Source organism: Ursus americanus, chromosome 1 (genome assembly GCF_024610735.1).
Source record: "Ursus americanus isolate L20-20 chromosome 1, mUrsAme1.1.p, whole genome shotgun sequence".
NCBI classification, from domain to species: Eukaryota; Metazoa; Chordata; class Mammalia; order Carnivora; family Ursidae; genus Ursus; species Ursus americanus.
In genome coordinates, this window is record NC_142127.1 from 104,410,553 (window position 1) to 104,436,337 (window position 25,785).

General features: G+C 51.1%; 1 protein-coding gene and 1 long non-coding RNA gene across 24 annotated transcripts in view; one reads left to right on the forward strand and one right to left on the reverse strand.

Annotated features, from left to right (window-relative positions):
- The window catches only part of LRRFIP1 (LRR binding FLII interacting protein 1), a 139,012-nt gene that overhangs the window by 45,708 nt on the left and 67,519 nt on the right, over nucleotides 1-25,785 (forward strand). For 2 of the 23 annotated variants that reach the window (XM_087864714.1, XM_087864729.1), the window contains exon 1: nucleotides 13,410-13,850. The exons of 18 other annotated variants lie outside the window; for them this stretch is intronic. In XM_087864714.1, coding sequence (XP_087720840.1) covers nucleotides 13,785-13,850 — 66 coding nt within the window. In that variant the 5' untranslated portion in view covers nucleotides 13,410-13,784. Of the gene's footprint in view, nucleotides 1-13,409; nucleotides 13,851-19,737; nucleotides 19,848-25,785 lie in introns of those variants that run through there. 3 more of the 23 variants (XM_087864749.1, XM_087864751.1, XM_045794023.2) reach the window with 3 other exon arrangements.
- On the reverse strand, nucleotides 763-13,156 carry LOC123790029 (uncharacterized). Its single transcript, XR_006778986.2, has 3 exons — nucleotides 12,114-13,156; nucleotides 3,051-3,263; nucleotides 763-1,108 (listed from the first exon to the last, which is right to left on the reverse strand). It is a non-coding gene; the product is annotated as an uncharacterized LOC123790029 (long non-coding RNA).

Below are 25,785 nucleotides of genomic sequence, written 5' to 3' on the forward strand. Positions count from 1 at the left end.
TGGTGACCTGAGCCCCTTTACTTTCTCAGGCATCCGGCACCTGCTCAGTGGGTCCCCTGTTTGTAACACTTCTGTTACCAGGACTGGTGTAGACTTCCTGATTGAACTCTAGTTGACACACTGTAGCACGATTTAAAAATACATTTTAATACCATATTTCAGAATAATCTGTTTACTTTGTAACCCAGTATACTTTGCTTTAAGCATTTAAAAATATTATTCCGAGACTGGCCATAGGTCCTCGCCAGCGTGTGGGAGGTGCGCGTGATACAAAGCAGGGACGAAGTAGAGGTGGTCGCCCACGTCGTTCATTACAGTTGCTGTCATTAGGCTTAAAAGCCTCTAGGAACACAAAACATAAAGGTTTTTCTTTCCGTTCTTCCTTCCTTTCGTTTCCCATAAAGTTATGGAAGAAAGTGAACTTTGTGTTTTTCCTCCCTTTAATAGCAGTAGCTGCTTATCCAAACCCCACGTCTGCCGAGCAGCATTTCTAGCGCGGAGGAGCGGCGTCGGGTCTGTTCACATTGCTTTTTGCAGCCGTCACCACCGTCCGTCCCCGGAACGTTTTCACCTTCCCAAACTGAAACTCTGTCCCAATGAAACGGTTCCCTGTCTCCTTCCCTGAGCTCCTGGAACCCACCATTGGTCTTTCTGTTTCTATGAATCTGATTAAGATAAATTTCTACTATTCCCGGTTGCTGTCCCGTGGTAAGATGGCTAAAATGTTTGCTTAAAGCAAACAGTATTTGCCTGATGCCTGCCTTTCTTTTTTTTTTTTTTTAGTTAAATTAGCTGTTGTCTGCATAGAATGCCATCCTGCCAGTCCTAATTGTTTATTTTGCTGATAGTATCTGAAAATTCATGTAGAGTCATGATGATTTAGACCTTTCAACTTCCATGAACTGCAGCTGTAAAGAGGGCATGGCAGGGAGATGGCTTTAAAACACGTGCACTGGTCACATACTTGGAAGATTTCTTCCACACAGATTTCCAGATCTTTCGTGTGGCCAATTTCACGTGGAGTGGAGGCACTAGAAACTCACACCATATAACTTCTGTTTTCTGGGGAGAACTCCACACTGACGTTCCTCTTCCTCCTTTTGTGACACTGCATAAACAGAGTAAACTGAGTTTTTTTCAGCACTATTTTTTAAATTGTGCTAAATACACATAACAAAGTTTAGCATCTTCACTGTTTTAAAGTGCACTCGCACTGTTGGGCACTCACACTGTTGCACTCATCACCACTATCCATCTCCAGAACTTTCTCACCTCCCCCGAACTAAAACTCTGTCCCCGTGACACACAGACTCCCCGTCGTCCTCCCCCTGGCACCCACCCTTCTGCTTCCTGTCTCCGTGAGTTTCACAATTCTGGGGCTCTCGCATATGCAGACTCAGACGGTATTTCTCCTTCTGTTTCTGGCTTCCTTCACTTTGCCTAATGTCTTCAAGTCTCATCCACATGGTAGCAGGTGTGGGAATCTCCCTCCTTTTTAAGGCCCGATAATATTCCATCATGTGGATGGACCACTTATCTGCTGATGGGCACTCAGGGTTGCTTCCACTTATGGGAATAAATTGGTTTTTGTATTTAATACAAATTAATTAGGAATTTTGAAGTGGATTAACATAAAGAGAACATGGGTCCTAAGGTCTCCTTTTATCATTACATTATCTGATACTTTAATGCTGCCAACGTGAAACATTTATTAGCACAGGCTCCCTGGAAATGCTCCCCTGTGGCCACCAGGAGACAGGCCTTGGAGTTGGGCCACCCTCTCCGGCCTTTTCTTCCAGACTTCGGTTCTTCGCTGCCTACCCGCCTTTGCCTTCTTCCAGAGGTAAAGATCGTTCTATTATGTTTCAGTCTAAATGTAGGACATACATTTTAGATAATCATAGAATATTAGGACTGAAATCTCTGAATATTGCCATCTTTTTAATATTCTTAGCTGCAGATAATTTCTTCTTTTTCAAAGACCTATACCTACCGTAGGAGAGCCTCTTTACCCAAAAAGAGAAGTTCATGAGCTTCTCTTGCCTAATACTTTGGAGACACAGTCATATCGCCTTATCTGGACTGTGAAGTTCAAGTCAAGCGTCGAGATCAGAATCGCAACTAGGAAGTGACCAGGTGCCTCAGAGAAATTAACGCTGGCAAAGTTCAGGCCTCTTGTTCTAGGAAGGAACACGATCACTCCTGCGAGAGGCCCCTGACATCGAATTCCAGTTAACATTGCGATTTTAAGGGTTGAGCCCGAACCAGCGGGTACGTTCAGGCTGTGCGTTCTGAGCTGGAGACGGGCAGGCAGAGCCATGCTGGGCAGGGCAGGAAGGCACGTAGGGAGGGGCGCTTGGTCTGGGACAAAAGTTAACTCCCACTTGGTAAAGGGTGAGACTGGATGCACAAGATTTAGATTGCATGCCGCTGGATTATTTTGTAATATTGTGCCTTATAGAGACCAAGAATCTGCCCCGCATTTACAGTTGGCATTTTATTTACTTAAATATTGATTACGAACAATTACTCATTGAGGCTTATAGGCCATATGAAGTAGGTAACATCATTACTCCTGTTTTACAGATGAGGACACTGAGGCCTAGAGAAGGGTGCATCACTGGCCCGAGGCCGGCAGCGAGTTTAGACAGCGAGTTTAGGCAGACACGAAGCTTCCCGCCCAGGCAGGGCTGGCCCTGCAGACCTAGCCCGGTGTGTTCCTCCGCGGGGCCTCACCCTGCAGAAAATGGTTGTATTCGAACACCAACAATAATAATTAACTTTCCACCTGCTTCAGTGCCAGTCCTTGTCCAAGTTGCTTTGCTCTGTGCATCTTTTATTGTCAAAATTAGATTCTAGCCTTTAGCCAAGAGCGTCTTGTTCTGAGACTTGTCCTTTGCTCTTTTTCGGGTCCCTGGGCAGGTGACCGACAACAGATTCTCTGCTTACCTTATTGGCAACTTTAATGCTATTTAAATTCTAACAAGCTCTGAGACCTGCCCTGGTGATTACAGCCCGAGCACTAAGTCACGAAGCTGCTGCGTCCTTACTGTTTTGCCAAGTGTGGAGGACCCATGTTAGGATGAGACCGGTAGACCAGGGCCACTGGACTGTTACTATGACGGCCGTTCTGATGTGCAGACAGGACAAAGACATCCGCAGTGCGGCTCGGAAGAGGAGGCAGAATGTGCAACCACTTGCAGATTATGGGTATGCCCGATGCAAAGAATCAGTCTAAAGCTGGGAGCTCAGTTTGCAATCGTCTGTAATGACATTAAAAAAAACAAAAAAACAAAAAAACCATAGGGGACACCCGGGTGACTCAGTTGGTTAAGCAGCTGCCTTTGGCTCAGGTCATGATCTCAGGGTCCTGGGATCCAGCCCCACGTCGAGCTCCCTCTGCCTGCCACTCACCCTGCTTGTGCTTTCTCTCTCTCTTTCTCTGTCAAATAAATAAATAAAATCTAAAAACAAACAAAAAAAAGAGACCATAGCACAGCCATATCCCACAATTATATATATAATATATAGATATATATATGTATATATATATATCTATATATTTTACTTAAGGCAAAAAGGTAAGATCCCATTCAAGGTAGTATTTAGGACTAAAGAAATATGCAGGACCTATATGAAGAAAACTATTACAATATACTGAAGGACACATCAGATTTTAAAATGGAGAGACACATGCCTTGTTTCTGAATAAGAAAACCCAATGTTGTAAAGATGTGAATCCATCCCCAAATAATTTATAAATGTAATGTGATTCAAATAAAATTGTAGTTTAGGGGACAAGACTGGTTTTATGTTTGACAAGTGGACTTGAACGTTAATCTAAAGGAGTAAATAGTGAGACCATCAAGGAATTTTTGGAAAAGAATAATAAGGACAATTTTTAACTTGTTTTGTAACCTACAGGTTCTTTGTTCAAACAAAATCCTACCTCCCTATTCAAATACTTTCCGTGGGTCCTTTACTGCTTCCTGAATAAAGTTCAAGCTCCTTAACCTATTACAAAAAGAGAACATTCTAACAATATCTAAAGGTACTCTGAAAAGCAATAAAATGCCCACGATTCCATCGCTTGAATAGAGAGGCTGTGTTGTTTATTCTGTGTTTCCTTCCAGTCTTTGTCTATGTGCGTCCATTCTTACCTCGTCATGGTCATAATACACTTGTCTAAGGACCGAGAACGGCGAAAGCCTGGCTTCGGGAAGAGCAGTAAGGCAATGCCAAAACCCTGGGCTTGAAGGGGGGCAGCTTCCTCACAGAGGGCTGAGCTCCCTGAGTGCTCCGAAAATGCTGATTAAAGCTTTAACCCTAATCCAAACTAACGAAGTGACCGAGACTGCCTACGGCTTCTCTAAACCTGTACGTGAACTACAATTCCCCAGTCCCTTATCTTGCAGGAAAAATCTCTGTGTGCTTTGGAAAAACAGACAGAATGTGCTGCAAACTCTTCATGCCAGCCTGGCGTCCCACAGTGACCTGCCGTCCTATATGGTGGCTGTGTCCCTCCCATTTTACATAGGACACTGCAAGGGGTCACGGGAGTCCCCAAAACTACAAACTAATGAACGACAGAGCAGGGATTCCAGCCAGATTCCCACCCGCCCCCCCACCCCATCCTCTGCTTTGGAGTTTTGAGGGCTTTCTGCAGGAATCACTGGGCCTCCAGGTCAGCTGTGCAGGCTGCGGGCACTCTCCGCAGCCCCAACTCCTTGGTGCTCACCCACCCAGATGGGCCGAGAAGCAAAACTCCATTCTTTGCACTCACCCACCCAGATGGGCCGAGAAGCAAAACTCCGTTCTTTGACCTTCTTGCTTGCAAGGCTCTTACTTCCAGTTTACTCCCACCATCACCCCCTTGGCCTTGCCCTTGGCATTGACCTTGGCATGACCACACCACGTCTGAAATCTCAGCTTCCGACTTCCCACCCCGTGGCCCCCACCTCCTGTCTCTCAGTGCCTGGTGCTGGCTTTCTTCCTGCTACAACCGAACTAGACTTGCTTTTGAGTTCTCACTTAAAGAAAAAAGAGGACCACAGATATTAGGCGGTAGGTTGAAATAGTTCTTCTCGACCATGATTTCTGTGCATGGGTAGCTGGCGGACTATTGGAGCATGACTTCTCTGCATAAGTTGATAAGCCAATGTTCTAGTACAGCGTTCGATGAAATCACAAGCTCCTCTCTAGACCAGGGCTTCTCCTCTGGGGGCATTTTGCCTCCCAGGGGACATTTGCAATATCTGGAGACATTCTGGGTTGTCACAAGTAGGGTGGAGAGGCCGAGGACACTGCTAAACATCCGTGACAGATGCCACAGCAAAGAATGATTTGGCCCAAAATGTCCACAGTGTCGAAGTTAAGAAACCCTGCTCTCTATTTATGTTAGAGTTTCCTCCTAAAGTCTAATCCCACATTGGATACCGGATGCCTCCACGGAAGTGGGGATAAGAGGAGGGTGCTTCCATATGATCTAAGTAGCTAAAACCAAACCTCCTGGTCAGAAGAAGCATCTGAAAGCCTCCAGTGGGCTCAGAGAACCACGCCCTCCCCGCGTTCAAAGGCGGGTCGAAGCCGCCCCACAATATGTTGGGTATAAAGGTGCCTTTAATTGACCTCTTTGCTGGTACTCGGAGATGACGTGGTCAGGAGTGGCTATTTGATCTCCAGTTATTCCAGAATTTCCACTCTTGTGCCAAACATGCCTGTCCAGACTGCTGTTCTTTGCTCTTCCTCAAACTTCCCTTGAACTTCATCTAAAATACTCATTTTTCAAAGGTAAGACTTCTTGATTCTATGTTAAAGTCTCCTGTAGAGATACACAGTTCATACGAATTGATGATAAAGAAGTTGCTGATAATCTGGTACTTTTCTGGAGTCTGACAGTTGATGACTTATCTTGGCCCTGTACTTCAGGGCCTCGGGTGCAGAGGGGAATACCCTGATATGAGGGTGTGGGCATGTGTTTCTAATACTGTGCCCAAGTGTGTTAGCTGGTCTTATTTTCCTTAGAGACATGATTTTAGGGATACTGTTTTAGAAATTTCTATACTTTGGGGTGGAAGGTGGCTCACTTCTGATGTTCTCATCTGTCCTTAAGTTGGGTTATCTTTAAGTCAAAGGGCTTATTAGCAAGAGTGCCTGATTTTTAAACCTTTGAATTCATCTCACCTGCCCTTAAATTTACCTGTTTGCTGTGGGGACCATTTAAATTCACATCATAAAGTCCTGTGTTCCCCACACTTCTGTGAATGACATTCGTCAATCATATCTGTAGACTGATTGATTTCTGAAGGGTAAAGATTTGTTCTGTGGCTCTGATTATAAGGAACGTTCTATCTTTTCTAGAACGTTAAACTCATAGGCAGGAGGACTAAGGCCCAAGCCAAATAAACGAGTGAGAATGTAGAAAACATATTGTTTCCATTTATTTACTCACCATATTCTGTTCCTAATTATATATTGAAGCATTTGGTTTATTTCTTCTCAGTGGGGTGTTCTATTAGCTAGCGAACACAGTTCTCTGGAGTAAAGTTTATTTTTCCATGTCACTCTTTATTCTGAGCAAAAACATTTTAAGTTGACTAGTCCGAGAACATATATAGATGTATCTTTTTCTTTACTTTGGAGTTAACTTAGGGGGATTTTGCACACTTTATTCCTATATGGCTGAGAAATACATAATGGATTTTAGTTGTTTTATTTTCAGTATTTTTAGAGAATCATCAGTTGATATTCGTGGTGTGTTCTGTTCACGAAAAGCACAGCTGGTACTTATTGCAGGTGGATGTGGCTGTCTCCTTGGCTATGATATATGGGAGACATCTCTGTACTCTCTCAGGTCCTTGGTCTGGCCTCAGATCACCAGTGCTGAGGGATGGCATGGAAAAATGGATACATTTTTTCCCCAGGATTGCTATAGACTTGGACACTTTTGGAGATGAACTTAATTCCAGAGTACAATAAATGAGAAATTATGTTAAGTGTGGATCAGATTTTACCCTGTAACAGCATTGTTGGGCTTTCTAGAGTCCCGTGGAAGGGCTCTGCGCTGGGGAGCTGGAAATAGCATCACCCCGGCAGGGCCCCAGGCAGCTCCGTGGCAGGCCCATCCTTCTCTGTTCCTCCTGCCCTTCCTCCTCCCTCAGCTCCGTGGTCCAGGGTCCTTGTTATCTGTCCTCTCCTGACCGCGTGATTTTCTCACCTCCATTCAGCTCAGAATCAGGGCCAAATCCCCAAGTCCGTACACGCCCCACCCTCACCCTTTGGGCACCAGAGTCTCTCAGACCCGTCCCCACCTCTACCCCAATTTCCCCCACTCTCCTTTGGCTCCCGCCTTTCAGCCTCCAAAATCTCTCCCATCCTTAAAAAGAGACAGACAAATGAACATGTCCCCCTATCCAGACCCTCCCTCTGATCCCTCCTTCCTCCCAGGCTGCGAGCTGCCATTTCTTTCACATGCCCAAACGGCTGAAAATGTTTAATTGTAGAATTTTAACAACAGCATGCAATAACCAATGTTTTTCTAGTTGCAAATTAAAGGCTTCCTCGACCCTGTTCTCTTCCCTCCATCTACCTTATGTAACACGGATGTTCACAGCAGCCTTCTGGGGTAGCTCGTGAACAGTGGCTTTCTGGAGACTCCTCTTTGTCCGCTTCTCTGACCACCCCTTGTCTGTCTTGGCTTGTTGCTGACACACGTCTCACTCCCTACGTGTAGGAACCCCATGGTTCCTCCCCTCACCTCTTCCCTCCTCTGTGCACACTCCGTGGTCCTCAGCACATTCGCCCAGTTTGCACGTCCGGCGGTGCTGCCGGGCTGCCGGACACTTCCCAGGGCTTTCTGCCACCACTTCCTGTGCAGTCCAACCGAAACTCAAACTCGCCACCTTCCTTAGAAATCCAAGTGGTTTGAAAGAAGTCTGGTGAATTGCTGAGTAGTAGGTAGTTATTGGAAAAAAAAAAATTCCTGGGGTGCCCAGGTGGCTCAGTCGGTTAAATCATCTGCCTTTGGCTTCAGTCATGATCTCGGGGTCCTGGGATCGGCTCCCTGCTCAGTGGGGAGTCTGCTGATCCCGCTCCCTCTGCCCCCCCCCCGCCTTGTGCTCGCTCACTCACTCTCGCTCTATCTCAAATACATAAATAAAATCCTTAAAGAAAAAAAAAAGATCAGTGAGAGTTAATGATAACCTGCCAAAGTCCTTCATTTTATCAGGAGAATCATCCATGCACCCATCCATCATTTACGAAGTGCCTCCCCTCCCCCCCAGGTGTTCCAAGGTGAAAACACCCTCCCATTCTGGAAGGGCCCACTCCTAGTGGAGGGGGAGGGGGAGTGCCAGGTCATAGGCAGCTGAGAGCATGAAGGATGTGGTTGTATGACACCCAGCACAGGTGAGTGCCCCGTAAGCAGGAGCTGTATGTATGTATTAGAGAGAAAGAGAGAGAAAGCGTGCGAGTAGGTAGGGGGAGGCGCAGAGGGAGAGGGAGAGAGAATCCCAAGCTGATTCCATGCCCAGCACGGAGCCTGACACGGGGCTCCATCTCACTACCCTGAGATCATGACCTGAGATGAAACCAAGAATCAGATGCTTAACCACCTGAGCCCCCAGGCGCCCCAGCAGGAGCTGTTTTTGTGCTGGAACGTAGCTCAGTCTTCTTTTCAGCTACTCTTGATCTGAATGCTTCCGTCCACTGGAGACAGCCCGGATTCCGGCCCACAAGCTATGTTCACTGCCGCATGGGGTGCAGCTTTCTCGGCAGACGCCGGGCAGGGTCCGGCCCTCCTTTAGCTGCCCCCTACAATGCACTAAGTCTTTCTGGGAGAGCTGGCCGGCACATCGATCTGGGTGTGTACATGGCTTTGTCAGCACCCCTGGAGGGGAAGGTGGTGTTACTGGTACAGGCTAAGCCCGGGGGGGGGGGGTGGACAACTGAGGACATTCACCTCGCCTGTCTGTTGACTGTCTATTCCCAGTGAGGACCCCGGGGTGGTGGCTGGGGGGGGCACTCTGCCTTGTGCTGTGCATGGGACGCTAAGGGCTCGGACTTTTAGGGGGACTTGGGTTAGTGAGGCCAGCCTCACTCTTCCAGCGCGGGTCTGCGGACAAATTACACAACCTCTGTGGGCCTCAGTGTGTGTATAAAAGTGCTTCGTAAATGGAAAGGTCCAGGGAATCATCACATGAACCAGCTGTTTAATACGAGGCGTTCTGTGATATTAGTCAAAAGCATCCATATAAAGTAAAAAAAAAAAAAAGCTCATTGTTTGTAGATTATTTAGAGCTGTTTATCTTGTTGTAATCAATATGAATAGTAATTCATGTTCACAAAAAACAGCAGTTATGGGTGTGACTTAGAAAAATGGTTTCATGTCAGTCATCTGACTAAAGGGGAGGCTGAGAGCGCGTCCCCCGCCCCCACCGTCTGCTGTCTGCTCTGTGCCAGGATCCCAGGAAGGGCTTGTCACCAAACCGCAGGAGGAGGCGAAGCTCGTGAATCGAGCAACAGGCCAACACCATGGAGACGAGTAAACCAAGCTCGGGTGTGGCCACGTTGGTTAAATGTTCTGGCATTTGCTGGTTAGCTATGATTCTGATGTTCCCAGAACAAAGTGAGACAGCTCTATTTACCTTTGGTTCTTTTCTCAGGGGTTCCTTAAGAAGTTAAGTCCTTGCATATAATCTTACTGGTACATCAGAGAACTGCTTTTTGAGATGTTGGACATTTAACTTTTGTCGAGAGGGCACAAAGCCTCCCAAGCTTGGCGGCTTCTAGGAATGCCTAGCTTTCACAGAACCCACAGCACCTCCTCCTTGCAGAGCTCCGGGCCTGCAGGGCTGCAGGTCTGTAACCGCCGGGCAGCTGGGAAGGGGCCAGAAACTTGCAGTCGACCTGTTACAGGGGGCACCCTGACCACCAGAGGGTGGAACTGGGAAATTGAACCAGTGTCCTTAACCTCAGAGGTCCTCATGTAAGGACCCTGGAGGAGCACTGGCCCGGCTAGGCGGAGGGCCGCTCCTCCTGAGCACCCCCACCCCATGCCACTCAGCCCTCCCGAAGACACCCTGGGTTTCTCCTGCTAACCTTCCTGAGGATGGAAACCTGGGGCTTCCTAAATGCTCCTTCTCACCTGGCACTCTCAGGCGGTTTTAATTCTGTCTTCTTCAAGGGAAAGGGTGTCTGTTACGGTGCCAAGCTGCCTTTCACGCTGTGAGCACCGGGAAAATGGGTCTTGGAGTGTGCCCCATTTTACAGAACGTCTCTTTTCACAGCCACGCCCCTGTCTTTGACGTCTTTGTGCACTTTCCAAAAACAAGTTTGTAGGTTCCAGTCACTCATTAATCATCCTCACAAGTAGCCTTGCTATGAGTTAAAAAAAAAAAAAAGTTCCGTTTGGGAAGGGAGCTTCAATGAGGGGTCCTTTTCATTAGAGACCTACTTATAATCAAAATTAACAGAAGGCAGCTAGATAGACCCTTTACGGACCCCGGGATCTACATAATAATACCAAGACGCAGGATTCAGGGCTCTACTTACAACACAGACTTCGACACTTGCCCATGGCTGGGAATGGTTTTGAGGCTTGGCCATCTCCTAGGGCCACCTGGACTGAGACACACTCAGGGGAGGTAGCGTCCCATCTGGAAGGGTGTTGGAGAAGCAGGTTTCTCTAATGTGCTACCACTTAGTGAAATAAGAAATCTCCTGGGCACAGACTATTATTATTCTATTATTCTGTTGCTGGTATCATTAGTTTGTTCCTAGGACTAAAAGTAGTCAGCTGGTTGCTTCTTACTCCCTGACAGTGTCCTGCCACCCACAGCTTCTGCAACCAGCCCTTCCCGAAGTTTCTCTGGTCATCCCATTTCTCGGCCGTTTGAACCCGTTGTTGCCTCACTTCCTTCCTGCTGTGGAGGGGGACAGGAAGGCCTGGCCGCCTTGGATGGGGACTCTGGCGACCAAGGAAAGAGAGTGGCTGACCAGCAGTGTTGGTTTGCATTTCCAACAGGCCCACAAGGCTGCTCAGTGGGGTTTGCACGTGGGTGCCCTTGGTCCTCCCCTACACCAGGGGCGCTACGCCGGGGTACTCTCCTTATCATTGGCATGTTTCAGATGAAGCTTGAGACACAGGGCTAAGCAACTTGCTCTAGATCCCACGATGAGTGGCAGAGCCAGGAATTGAACCAGGTGCTTTTTTCATTTTTTAAGATTTTTGTTTATTGGGACACCTGGGTGGTTCAGACAGTTGAGCTTCTATCTTCGGCTCAGGTCATGATCCCAGGGTCCTGGGATCGGGTCCCACATTGGGCTCCCTGCTCAGTGGGAATCTGCTTCTCCCTCTGCCTGCTGCTCCCCCTGATTGTTCTCTCTCTGTTAAATAAAGAAAATCCTAAAAAAAAAAAATTTATTTATTTGAGGCTGGAGGGTGGGGTGGGGGGAAGCAGAAGGAGAGGGACAAGCAGACTCTCTGCTGAGTGCAGAGCCCACTGTGGACTAGATCCCAGAACCCTGAGATCAGGATCTAAGCTGAAATCAAGAGTCAGATACTTAACTGACTGAGCCACCCAGGCGCGGCCGAACCAGGTACTTTAACTCCAGAGCCCATTTAACCCGTTCCCTGCATGGTTTCTTGGAGGTGGTACCTAGAGACTGGATGTCGGCCTGGGGGCTGGGGAGAATGCGGATGTATTCTAGCAGATGAAGCAGGTTCCCTGTGCCCTGCTCTGGGAGGTGTGGTCACAGGGTTCAGGATGGCCAGTAGCTCTAGGATTCGTCTATCTAGATTGGAATATTCAAACTGAAGTCTCAAAGAAGGCCGTTTTATTAATTGTCTATCATTCTTACCCGTGAAGTTACTACTAAAATGAAAATTGCTTTCCATGATAAATTCTGTAAGTTCTGTACTTGTTTATGCAGAAGAGTTTAAAATTGTTTTCTCCAGTGAATTTAACTTTCAAGAAGAATTGAAATACACTAACATATTTTAAAAGAGGTACAGCAAGAGTATTAAAATGTAGGCATTTCAATCTCTTTGAAAGTTAATTTGGCAAACCTGACGATGCTATCCATCAACGCCTGCAAAGCTTGGCGCTGTTTACCTTGATCAAAGTTGAAGCCTGGTGCGTTTCTCCCTCAGCGGTCACTGCAGACATCTAGTAGGCCTCTCTTTTCTGTGGCCCCTACCCTCTCCTAGGTCAGGTCCTCGGGTACCTCCTCTGCCCGCCCATCCTCCGAGTTAACCCCTTCCTTTACGAGCCCCTTCCAGGTCGGGGCGCCGGTCCACAGTTCGAAGGTCAGCGCGCACAGGCCCTGCGCTACCGTGCTGTCGGGAATTGGATTAGGGTGGCAGTGGGAAACTGGGGTACTGTAACATCGAGATGTGAATATGTGGTCTCACAAGACTTTCTGGAGCCGCCTTTGCAGAGAATTAGGCCAAGCGATTCTGTTGAAAGTTCCGGTTTTGAGGCGGGGGGGGTGGTCTTTCTGAGAAGGAGCTTCTGGGCGGAGGGCAACGTCGAAGTAGGAGAGAAGGAGGGCGCGCACTCCGGTTCCAGACACCGCGGACACAGGGCCTGGCCAGGCCAGGTTAGGGTTCCGATAAAAATCTGCCCCAGACTGGCGAGGTCAGGAAACGTGGCGTGCACTGCCCCTTGGACTTTTAAAGGAGCAACGCGTGTCTTGCGGCTGGAAGAGGCGCGCGCTGAAGGCCGGTGCCCGTCCCGTCGCGGGGACGACTCCTCTCCTCTCGGCTCGGCCCCTGTCTCGCACGGTCCTCCCGGCCGGGCCCTGGACGCTGCAGCCCCCCGGATCCACGCCGAACCGCTGGCACCCCCGATCTTTGCTTTGCCGGCTTGCTGAGCGGGAGGCGGGCGCCGGCGGCGCGGTTTTGTGGTTCTGGAAGCCGGCCCTCCTCGGGGTGACGCGTTAACGGGGTACCCCCGCCGGCAGGTGCTGCTGTGCTCGGGCGGAGGTTGCGGCAACGCAGACGCTCAGTTTGGGATGAGTTCCGGGGACGTCGCCGGGCGGGAGCCTCGCGGAGCAGGGCACCGACAGCGCCGGGGACGGGGGCGGGGTCAGGGCGGCAGTCCGCCCCGCCCCCGCCCTGGAGGACCCCGCCCCGCGCTGGCTCCTCCCCAGAGGAACCCTCCCCAGCACAGACCCGCACAGGCCCCTCCCCAAGCAGACCCCTGCCCCGCGTGGGCTCCTCCGGCGAGCCCCACTTCCCACGGCCCCTCAACTTGCCCTCCCCCGGCTTTGGGCGCGCAGCCGGGGCGGGGTCGTGGGCGGGGCCGGCTGGGGGGGGTCCCTTTTTTTTATTTTTAGTCCCCCCCCACCTCTGCCTTTCCGGTGTCCGCCGGAGGGGGTTGGGCGGTGATTGATAACCGCGCAGCTGGGGCACGGGGCGGGTAGGACGGGGTGCACCGGGTGGACGGGATTGGGGGAGAGAGAGGGGGTGGGGGAGGACCCTCGGGGGCGGAACGCTCAGGAGGCGGCCCTGGCTCCTCGGCCCCCGGGTGACCCCGCCCCCGGCCCGGCCAGACCCGGCCACCTGCGCCCCGCCCCGGCCGCGCCCGAGCCCGGGAAAGGCGGAGGCGCGCCTCTGCTTTGGGAAGGGCGAGTTCCCGTTGCGACGCGGTCGGTCTCTGGGAACAGTAATCCCGCCACTCTGGGGATGCGGCTGCGCTGAGAGCCTGCCCGCCCGCGGATCCGAGGAGTTTACCGAGTATCTTTCCCGGTTGTTCGAGGAGGCGGACTTCTAGCTGGCCAGGATGACCAACCCTGCGGCCACGCAGAACAAGGAAATAGACTGTCTGAGCCCAGAAGCTCAGAGACTGGTAAGAGGAAAACACGTTTTCGAAACTTTCGCTTTCCTCCTGGTTGCCGTTCTAAGGCCCGGGGGGTAGTGGGCACCTTCCGCCGCGGTTTCTGTGCCTGGTGCAGTGCGGGGTGGGCTCGCGTGGCCGGCACTCCCTGAAATGAACGTCCCCACGCGACGATGCGCGGGCGGGAGCGGGCTCCGCCGTCGGTTGCGTTCGCGGCCCCGTGTGCACTGTCCTCCTTGCGCGCTGGAAAACACGTTTTACTGGACGTAGCCTCCCCTCGCCGGGACCAAAAGAGACTCGGTCGCTCCCCTGTTCCTATTGTGGCGGCCTTTGACGACAGGCTCAGCCAGGCCGGCGGTGGCCGAGGATCCAGCCAAGGTCTCGGACCTGCGCGTGGTCGAGAGTTTCAGTCGCAACTGCTAGTTTGGTGTTTTACAAAATACAGCAACTGGAAACCGGTGCCCAGAACCGGTGCCCTCACCCCGAGGCTGGCACCACCAGTGGCTGGGGTAGTTTGGAGTACTTACCCTGCTTTGGAGCTTGGGACCAATGGGGCTCGGCCTGATTTCTCCCAATACGTCCCGGGACCCAGGGCACCAAACCTCCTGGGGTCTCCAGGTCTGGGCCGGATCCTCCATGCATGGGATTTTTGCAGTTGCCAGCTCAATACCCACCCAGGACTGGGATCATGTATGTGGGGATGGTTGGGCATTAAAATTGGACAGGAGGTAAGGTGGGGAAGGTTTGTACTTACCCATTTTTGGGCAGCTTGTGGTTGACTGTGAATGGAAATACAGAAAGGCAAAAGGGTGCACTTTGGAAAAGAATCATGAGATCAGTGCTGCAGAGTGACCCTACCTAGATTTTCATTTTACCCGGCTTTTGTGGAAGCCTTGATAGAAGTGTGAGCCCGACACAATCACTCCTTCATCAGGCAGAAGTTAATCATCTACTGGGTGTTTGTGGAGGATCCAAGATAAATAAGACGGCCCTGACCTTGGGGAGCTTCCTGGTAAACGCCAGGGAAAGGCATAGAAATAGACTGTGATGAATCCACACTTAAAGGTTGCTTTCCTTGCTGGGTACTGTCGGGTGGGTATTTTTAATGTCTGGGTTCGTGTGCTGCTTCTGTGGCCTCATTTAAAGTTCCTGCCGTGAGCCGGACCTGTGGAGCTGGTTCCTACCCCTTCACCTGGCTGGTGTGTAAGGGCCTGGGAGCTTACGGAGAAATCCTTGCGTCTCCATCAGGGAAGGGCCCTCGGAAGAAGGAAGGACGAAGGTTGCTGGGAGATGCTGGTGTTCTGCAGGGCTGCCTAGGCACACCATAGATGGCAAGAGCAGGGTGCTGTTAGCCCTGGGCAAGAGTCGAGCTCAGAGGGACGAAGCACTGGGCAGGGAGCCCTTGATGGAGAAAAGAGTAAACACGGAGAATCAGGATGTGGGGACGGGAGGGACAGGCCGTCCGAGGAATGAGAAGTAACGTGGGCTCTCTGTGGCACGGGCTGCCAGTCCCTTACCCGTGGTCCCGTACCCGTGGATTGGATCTGGTTGAGATGTGCACTTCATAGAGGTGCTGTGCGAAGAAGTCACAGGAGCGTCTGGAATGGGCTTTGATTCAGGTGCTCCACTGTACCCCCAGTCTGAGGATCGAATAAGCTCTGAAACCTGAAAATTGCTTTTGTTGTGTTTTGTTTTTTTAAGTTTGTGGCAGAATTCATTTGGCAGGGAGGGCTGCCCTGGCCGATGGGAGGCTATTTTCCGTCTCTATCCCTCTCACCGTGAATATTCATACCTTTGTCTGCAGCCCCAGAATGTCCTTGGTTGAGGACTGTTACTCTGGTGATTACAGACTGTAGGGCCTATGCAATGCATTACCCTTCTAAAATCCAAACATGTTGAATTTTGAAACCTCTTTGGTCCCAGGGGTTTCCAATAAGAAATTGTGAACCTATAGGAGTTTCGTTTTGTTTCGTTTTGTTTTTTGGTGAATAGTAGCAAAAAGTGTTTTGGAGTGGGACCTGGGAAACAGAAGTAAAACTCAGTCCTTCTTTTATGAGGTTAATGGTCGTTTAAAAGGAAGTGCTGAGGGGCGCCTGGGCGGCTCAGTTGGTGAAGCATCTGCCTTCAGATCGGGTCATGATCCGGGGGTCCTGGGATGGAGCCCCGGGGTGGGCTCCCTGCTCAGTGGGGAGTCTGCTTCTCTCTCTGCCTCTGCCTGCCACTCCCCCTGCTTGTGCTCTGTCAAATAAATAAATAAAATCTTTTAAAAAATAGAATTATAAAAAAATAAAATAATTAAAAGGAAGTGCTGAATGAACAGTTGGGGGTGCCTTACACAACAGTGAGCTCTGGCCCTGGGGCTCTTTGAGTGTAGAAACCATACCTTTCTTTAACTTTTGTAACTTCCTCATGCTTATGATGGGTTGTGTCACCTCTGGTCTCTTTCCACATACTGATTAGCGCTAAGCCCTCTCAAGCCAGGTCCCGGCCTGAGGACAGCCTGTCTGGGTCGAACGTGGACACAGTCTCCCGAGCCCCATCTCATCATTGTAGGAGCCTGTGCCAAGGTCCACAGCTCTTGGCGAGTGGGAGCGTTGACCAGCATGGGGGGTTCAGACAGCGCGAAGGTGGTGAGCCCGGCCTTCGCTCGGTCTGAGATTTTGAGCCCTGGAAGCCTGCCTTGTTTTAGATGGGTCACTTTCCCAAGCAGTTAAGATACAAAAATAGTGAAGTAAGGTCTTTTCTTATAGGATTTAGAGTGTCCCCCTAGGGCAGAGATGGAGACTAAATTTCCCTTTTGCTTTAAGAGTTACTTTCTCTTCACCCTGGGCTAATACAACATAGCGGAAGCCTCCTTAGCAAATTAAAAAAAAAAAAAAAACCTGCAGTCTAAACGGCCACTTATACTGAGCACAGGAAATCAAGTTATTTATAGTTGCAGAACTGCTCTCAAGTGAAGTTGATTGGAGTCTTACCTGATGAGAGGTCCTTATCTAGTTTCTGCAGAATCGTGAGGGCAAGTGTTGGTGCAACAAGTCTGTTCCTCAAAAGGCAATGTTCAGGAGGAATTTGTTATCCCTGAAAAATCAGGCTATGTGACTCAGCAGAGACATGGTTTATGACCAGTTACTCAGTGTTTCCAAGTATCTGTTCATATTTAAAAGTATTAATCTTGGAACCTTGGGGCCATAAGGTTCAAATCACGAGCCTGTTATCGAAGTAAGCCTGTTACACCCCCGCCATCGGCTGGAGACGGGGCAGGGGCAGAGAAGTTCTATTACCTGCAACTTTCACTTTGGGCCACCAAAATTTTAGTTTGTTTGTTGTTGTGTTTTTTTTTTTAAGAAGCTCATTTTCATGGAATGGATTTACTAAATTTTCATTATTTAGACTTTCTAGATTAAATTATATTAGCTTCTTTTTCCATGTTTGTTCAACAAAGTATTATTTTCACTCTATCCATGTAATAATTCAAAATTGCCGTGCTTTTGATTGAGACCACCACCAAAATCCCCTTCCCCTGGCCAAATTCCAAAATAAATAAGCAATGAAACCAACAACAACACAAATGTGTATTCTGAGACTCATCCATTCATTTGGGCAAGGGCCAGAGTTCAAGTGGTTTTCTCCTTAAAAGTAACTTGACAATTTTAAAGTCATGTAAGTGGTTTTGCCTTGAGTCGAAAAGCATAACTACTTTGTAGTAGGGAAGTAATTTATCTTAAATTACTGTAATGAGGACTTTTAATTGTAACCAAAATGTTTCCTTTGTAGGTTTGTGTAATCAAGCTTGTCAAAGCAACATCATTTCTGATCCCCAAGTCTTTTTTATTTTGTGGCAAGTGGGTGTGTAATCTTCCAGGGGGAAGAGAAATCGAGTGGCCTTTCGGTGTGGGCTGGGAACCTCCCCTCCCTCCTTTGAAATTCCCCCCTGCCCGTTCTCCTGGCGGGCGCCTCAGCTCGCTTGTCTTCTCCCGGTGCCTGTAAGCTCCTTCTGCGCTGAATCCACACTGCGGGATCCCTAGCTGCTACGGAGGATGCCTTGTAAGTGTTAGCAGCAGGCAGCATTCCCAGACCCCTGCAGCGTCCCCCCTGCTAAATGTTTTCTGCGGATGGCTTCCCTAGCCCTTGCCAGAACCTTGTTTGATTATCTCCACGTACAGATAAAGGGGAGACTGAGGCTCAGAACGGTCGGGGGACTTTCCCAAGTGCACCCAGCTAGCAGGCGGTAGAGCCGGCTCAGACCCAGGCCTGCTGACTCAGAGCTGCTGCTGCTAACTGTCACCACCGTATACAGTCCTTCAGCGAGGGTCCGGCCAGGAGCTGCTGCTGTGCGGCTGCTGTGAGTTTCTCTTTGCAGCCTCTGGGGTCTTACACCCCCAGTGTGGGGCTGAAGAGTTTCTTGGTACTAAGGCCTCCTCTTAGGACACCTGGCCTTGCCCCTGAATGCATAGTGAGACATCTTCATTTCATCAAACATTTCCTTTCTCTCTCTGGTAGTTTCTAGACAAAAGAACTTCCTTTTTTTTTTTTTTTTTTTTTAAGATTTTCTATTGGGGCGCCTGGGTGGCTCAGTCGGTGAAGCGTCTGCCTTCAGCTCAGGTCATGATCCTGGAGTCCTGGGATCAAGCCCTGCACTGGGCTTCCTGCTCAGCGGGGAATCTGCTTCTCCCTCTCCCTCTGCCTCTCCCCCAGCTCATGCTCTCTCTCTCACTCTCTCAAATAAATGAAGTCTTTTTAAAAAAAGATTTTTTACTTATTCATTTGAGAGAGACAGAGCGAGCGAGAGCACAAGGTGAGGTAGGGGCTGCGCAGGGAGCCCTACAGGGGCTTGATCCCAGGACCTCACCCTGGGAAGACAGACATTTAACCGACCAAGGCACGCAGGCACTCCAGACAAAAGAACTTCCAGTTCAGCCCTTTATTTTTCTAAATAAGGAAAAGAAGAGTAAAAATGAAAGAGCCACAGAAATTTCTATTTTTCTATTTTCACATTGCACTAACGTTGTAACTGTTACGTGTGTCAGCATCCCCCAGAAGCCGCCTTCCCGGGTGTCGTGTGCCGCTACCCGACCCCACCCAGACAGACAAGCTCACTAAGAATTGAAATGATGGCCTCTGGGGACACCTGGGTGGCTCAGTCAGTTAAGCATCTGCCTTTGGCTCCGGTCGTGGTCCCAGGGTCCTGGGATTGAGCCCCACATCCAGCTCCCTGCTCCGGGGAGCCTGCTTCTCCCTCTTGCCCACCCCTGCTCATGCTCTCTCTCACTCTCTCTCGCTTCTCTCAAATAAATAAATAAAATCTTAAAAAAAAAATAAAGAAAAGAAAAGAAAGAATAGAGGGCCTCTGTTTCTCCCCTGGCTGTTTCCAGGAGTATCACGCGAATAGAGGGAAGGTTGTAAATAGTTGTGCGCTGCCCGATGTTGGAAAGCTCTGGTGCGAGACCAGAGTGTCCAGCCTTATTCTTTTTTTTTTTTTTTAAGATTTTATTTATTTATTTGACAGAGAGAAACAGCCAGCGAGAGAGGGAACACAAGCAGGGGGAGTGGGAGAGGAAGAAGCAGGCTCCCAGCGGAGAAGCCCCATGTGGGGCTTGATCCCAGAACGCCGGGATCAGCCCTGAGCCGAAGGCAGACACTTGAGGACTGCGCCACCCAGGGGCCCCCAGCCTTATTCTGAGAAGGAACAACGTCAGTGTTTCATGACACCTTAAAATGTGGGGTTTGCGGGGAAGACCGTGCATAGAGCAGGTTAGGGTGAAAGAAGTGGAGCCCAGATGTGTTGGCTGGAGGACACCTGTCACCTGGAGGGCCAGCTGCACAGGTGGGGCCAAGCCGCTCCCACCTGTCAGTCACACGTGGTTATTTGTGGCTGTCATGTTTTCCTTTGTCATTCCAGCACCGCGAGGCTGTTGAAGGAGATGTGAACCTTCTCTCAGCTCAGAAAAAAATATAAAAGGTGTTAACAGGAAGAGGAGAAATGTATCCACATGGAGGATACTGTGCAATGTGCGTACTCATCCACGTCGGTGCGGTAGTTGCTAAAGATTGTGTTGGGAGGTTTCCCTGGGTAAATGTCACTTTGTGAAGTTTGGGCGAATGTTACCAGTCATTGCTTTCTGTAAAGTAACATGAATAATATTGCTCCTGAATCCTACCAGTTTGTTATTTTGGTATGTGGGTTGCTTTTAAGAAGTTCATTATTCAGGAAAACAAAGTCTGGAGATTTCTAGTAGTCAAATGGGGAAAAAGAACTGACTGTAGAAATAATTCACCCCTGGTGTCAAGACACAGCATTCTAGAAGTAAAGGAAGCTCCTGGAGATCATATAGCCTGATTCCCCCATTCCCTATGATGAGGGCTAACATCCAAAATGATGTAGTTTCCAAAAAACAGACTGATAGCTCTAGAGAATACACTGAGGGGGCCGGCGGGAGAGGGGCATAGTGATGGGGATGGAGGAGTGCACTTACGTGATGAGCACGGAGCAACGTATGGAGCTGTTGAATCACTATGTTGTATCTGAAACAGATATAACACGGTGGGTTAATTACCCTGGAAATAAGATAAAATGAAATAAGATGTAAATAAATAAATACTGCATGATTAGTACCACCAACAACAACAAAAAAACAGGGTGTGGTTTGTGAGAGCCCACAAACTGGTAAGCAGGGGAGCCAGCACCAGAGGCTGGGTGTTGAGGCCCCTCCCTGCGTGGTCCCCACCCGCAGAGACCCGGAGCACATGGCCCAGCTTGTGGAGACATGGCGCCCGATGTCCCCTGGTCTGGGCTCCTGGAGGCCCATGGCCCAGGCCTTGCAAGGTAGAGGCCTCTCTGAAGGCTGGTGTTTTATGATAAAATTCTTTGATAATTTTACATTCTACTCTAGAACTCATTGGTTTTGGTGGAAACTTGGTGTTTTAGATAACTAGTTAAACTTTAGTCTTTAAAAAAAAGATTTATTCTTTTATTTGAGAGAGAGAGATTGGGAGAGTGAGAGTGAGCAGGGGGAGGGGTGGAGGGAAAGAATCCCAAGTAGACTCCACCCCCCCAACATAGATCCCATGTAGGGCTCGACCCCATGACCCTGAGATCATGACCTGAGCCGAAATCAAGAGTTGGATGCTCAGCTGACTGAGCCCCCCAGGCTCCCCTGAACTTTAGTCTTTAACTTTCTGTTTTCCAAACCTTCACGTTAATGGACAAAGCGTGTCTTATTTAGTCTGTGGCTCACGCAGTGGCCCCCAGCCCTGTGACCTTAACCTGTGATCGGGCTGTTTGGACCATGCGGCCGAGCCGTAGAGAGGCTCAGCTCCCTCGTTCCACTCTGCACTTTTAAAGCTGTGGTTCGCAACGCTGTCGGACCCAATGCCCCCTTTTTATGACAAGTTTTTATCATGCTCATCGCTAGCCTGAAATGGAGCTCATAGGTGGTAAAATCTGCTGGTACACATAATGTCAAGTCAACAAAACGTTTCCACTGTCGCACTGAAAAGAAATCAAATGAAGGTAAATCGCAGTAGCAGAACGTGGATTTCGATAAACGCTCCAGGCCCGTGTGCCAGAAGAGCACGGGAGCGGTCACGGGTGTGCGGACGCTGCCCCGAGCCATGGCCGCAAACACGGACTGAAGGGGGGTGTGGTGCTGAGACTCGGACGCCACACATTCTGTTGCCGTTGGTGACTCGACATCCCCAAGTGGTCACTAACTCTTAAGAAAGTTCTGAACACGGCCACGTCGTCTTCCCTCAATCTTAATACGGATCACATTCCCGGAATGTCCAGTGTACGTTAAAACTGCACAAATCATGTTTTGATTTAATGCCTAAGTCAGAATCAGTTTGTAGATCTGAAAATTATAAGGTGGTTTCTTCTCTCCGTCTGAATAGTCAGTGGGAAAGTTCTTCAGTACGCAGGCCTGTCTGAACGCAGGATGGTTGGCCTGCCTTGTCTTGCCCCTTACATGCTATCTGTGCCTGCCTCCAGTCACCGTGACATCCCAACCATGGCCCTCAAATTTCCAAAATGCCCTCTGAAGAGTTGGCACTGCCCCCGTCAGCGACTGCAATCCCAAAGCATCTTCCCTTCCGTGGCGCTTGTACTCACAGGCACGGCCGTAAAGCGTACGCCGCTCACGGGGGGAACGTACGGTAATTGTGGGAGCAAGGGTTTTGGAAAGATGAGCGTGTCCTTTGGGAGTGGCATGCAGTGCACATGGCGGCCGAGGGCCACGGGGTGGCGGGTGCGGGGCACAGAGGCGGCAGGAGTCACTGCGAGCTGCTGGCCACACGCTCCCTTCCCTGTTCACGCCCCTGCGGGAGAGCACGGCCCTCGTGGCACTCGGTTCCTTGAATAGCAGCCCATCCTGAGAATCGACTGCACACGAGGGATTGGGGGTTTACCCAGAAAACGAGCTGGCTGTTGCCACTTCCCGTGGCGAAGGCCGCTCTGGAAAGGGGCTCGGTGGCAGCCTCGTGGTCCCTGTGCGCAGCCGTCCAATCCAGACGGGAGACGTGCAGCGCGTCACAAGGCGCTCTTCGCGGCCCGGCTGTGCGGCCTCCAGCCTGCGCAGCGGGAGCCGGGCGCCTCTGTCATCCTGGGGAAGAATCTCACGCGCACAGAAGGCTCTGCTTCTTTCCAGACAAAGCTGGTTCTTTGTCACCATTTCAGGCTTCAGCTGCGTGATCTTCCTGTTACCTTCCCATGAGCGAACTTTCCCTGAGAGCTGACGAGCTCTGGTTAGATTATGCGGCCTGGAAAAAGGTCTGGCTTTTCAGTTCTGCCTGATTCTGAAACCTGAAGTCCAGAGTGAATGTGTACAATCAATAGTAAAACTTCCTCCTAATTCTAGAATTAGATTGCCTGGGGCTCATTTCCACGTGACGTCTGAGGAAACAGAACAAAGAGGTGGCCGTCACTGGGGTCCCTGGGGTGTGGCCACGGCCCAGCCCTCTCTCCATGGACCCCAGCGGTGTTCTCAGTGGGTGGTGGCCGTCTCCTCCCGAGCAGCTGTTCTGGAATGGCGGCGCGTGGGTCACCGAGCCCGGCTGGCCCCGGTGAGCACGTCAGCAGGTGCGTGAGGCCGCCTTGGGCTCTGCCTCACAGTCGCGACAGCTGGCCTCGGAGCCCTCATCGCAGTGCCTTCCCAGTCCCCAGGGCTCTCTTGCCCTCGCTGGAGGAAGTGACAGGGCGCATCTCAGGCCCGTTTCTCAAGAATCGCCCCCAAGTCGTGGCTTATAAACCCCTCCCGGCTTCCGCGTGGAGTTCTGGACCCCTGGGAGTGACTGCAGAGTCACAGAGCAGAATGAGAACATTTTCTGTGACCGCAGGAAGCGCGGTCCCGGGATACAGAATTCCACACTGCTGGAATCCCAGGACACATGCACACGGAGCCAGGCTGCCCCGAAGCAGCGCGAGGCTGCCCAGGAGTGACCGCGGCTTCCTCCTGCAGCCACAGGCCCTGCGCCCGGGCCTCCCGTTCCACCGCTGCTCATCACCTTCCCGTTCTTTGAAGGTCATCACGTGGGGTCCTCCAGGTAGTTAAATGGGTAGGAGCTACAGGAAGGTTATAGACACCCTTAGAGGTCTTCGAGCCCCTAGAATGTCCCTGGGATTTGGGGGCAAGGTACTGGGGCTGGCGTGTGGCTTTCCCAGGCTGGGCAGCAGCCCATCCAGCAGACAGGATCTCCTCCAGCCGGCAGAGCACAGGGAAGGTTGGCCGGGGTGGCAGGGCGTGCGGAGGGCCTTCCTCCCCGTGTCCTGGTGCCTGACGCCTCGCTGTGGTTCTCCTCAGCCTCAGTCTCCAGCCAAGGGGGGGTCCCTGGGGGAAGGGTGTGGCTGGCCTGTCAGGGGAGAGGACACTGCATTCCCGCCAGGAGCCTGGCTGGATCAGCTCCCCTGCCCCGCTCCCGACCCCGGGGGGGGGGGGCCTGCTGGGGGAGCGGCTGGGGGTACAGCAGCCCTGCAGGGGTTTCCACCAGCACCCCGGCCACCTTCGAACAGCCCCAAGCACGGTTTTGGTTTTGGGGCTCCTTCCTTTCCTTCCTCTCTCTTTCTCTCTCTGCCTGCCTCCCCCTTTCTTCCTTCCTTTTAAAATTTTGCTATTTATTATGAAAAATGTCAAACATACCCAAACATAGATGGGATAACAGAAGACAGAGGTCCCACACTTGAGCAAGTATTGCTCCCCCCACACACACACTGGGACCATGTTGAAGCCCAGCTGGCTGGGCCCCACTCCAGAGGTTCTGACCGGGGGGGGGGGGGGTGTCGGGGGGGCGATTCTGCATCTCTAACTCATCCCCAGGTGTGCTGATGCCCGGGGGGGGGGGCACACTGTGACAGCCACGGCCCACCAGCCAGCCCAGCAGTCGTCAGCTTCCAGCCATTTAGACCCCCCAGTTCTTAGAAGGCAACTCTGACGGAGATCGTATTATTTCTTCTTAAATATTTCAGTATGTATCTCAGCAACGATGCAGTGGGGAGCAGGAGGTGGCTTGGGGCCCAGAGCCGTGCCTTTTCTGGAGCCCCTGAGGGCAGACGCTGAGGGCTTGGTGCCCCTCTCCTGTTGGCTCTTGGAGGAAGGGAAGAGGGCAGCCCAGGACCGGGAGGAAGGGCCCGGCCAGCTTGCCCTGCCGCTGCCCCAGCAGGTGCCCTGAGGTCACAGAACGAGCTTGGTCACAGGTCACTCGGGGGAGCATCCAAGGAGCTCCACGGGAGCTGAAGGACGACGGAGCAGCCCGCTCGCTGGGCAGGGTGTGTGGTCTCGTTTTCCAAGCTTGCTTTTCTGAACCCCTGTGCCGTCTGTACTTTCTGTCCTAAACTCCACAAACCCATCCCTTTCCTTCCCTCCAGCCCTTCTGTCCTTGCAGCCTCGATGGACCATCATCATCTCCCTTCCGTTTGGGAGTTTGAGGGGCTCGAGGTGGCCGCACACCCCAACTCTGAAACCCACGCCGGCCCTGGAGGCGCGCTGGGGTCAGCAGGCAGGACGCACGGCACGTCCAGGTTTGGGGACGCGCCCTGCACATCACAGGCGTCCGGGGATCCTTCGCCAGGCTTCTCTGGCTTCTGGAGCACACAGGCTTTCCTCAGGACCTTGGGCTCCCGGCACCCCTCCAGTGCCCTCTGGCCGCCCCACTTTGCTTCATCCCACCTGTTCATGTTCACAGGCTCAGAAGCAGCCCCTGCTCGCCTTCTGGATTCCACACTGCCTCCCTCAGCCCCTTCCTGTTCCCCACATTTCAGCCAGAGTGGTTCTCAAACAGAATTCCGCCCCAGCATGTCCCTCTGTAAAACCCTCCAGTGGTTCCACATTCCTTCAAGATAAGGTTGCAGATACAGGAACTGAGAGCTAAGGCCTGCTCCCCAGGCCCTCAGGCTTCTCCACCTTGTCACACGTCCCCCCCCCCCCCCCCATACTCCCCGGCCCTGGCTCTCTCCCCCGGAGACTGCGGACCCACACCACGGTCTGCAGGTCCTTTCCTGGCCGTGTCTGAAGGTGCTCCTGCCAGGCTGGGTGGGCCTGGGCTGGCAATAACCAGTAGCCGCAGTCCCCACCAGCTAAGTACAGAAGTGAAAGTAAGCGTTTGGAAACTCTCCTGCAAACTGACATGGCTGTGACCTCAAGAATGTGAGTTTATATTTCACAGAAGTGGCGGGTGGTGATGGATTTGTCCTGTACACAGAAGCATTGGCCCGAAGCACAGGGAGCCCAAGAGCTGTTGTCTGGCCTGGGGCAGCGGGAGGGCAGGGCTGGTCTGCCCACAAAATGCTGCAGGGGAATGAATTCATGTTTGCTTGACACCGTGGTGGACCAGAACTGTTTCGTATTTTTCGTTCATTTAATGACTTGACCGTGCCCATTATTTTTTCTGGTGACTTTGCAGCAATTGCTTGAGTGATCACTGTCTCAGGCTCTGGGTCAGGCTGTGTTCTTGACGATGT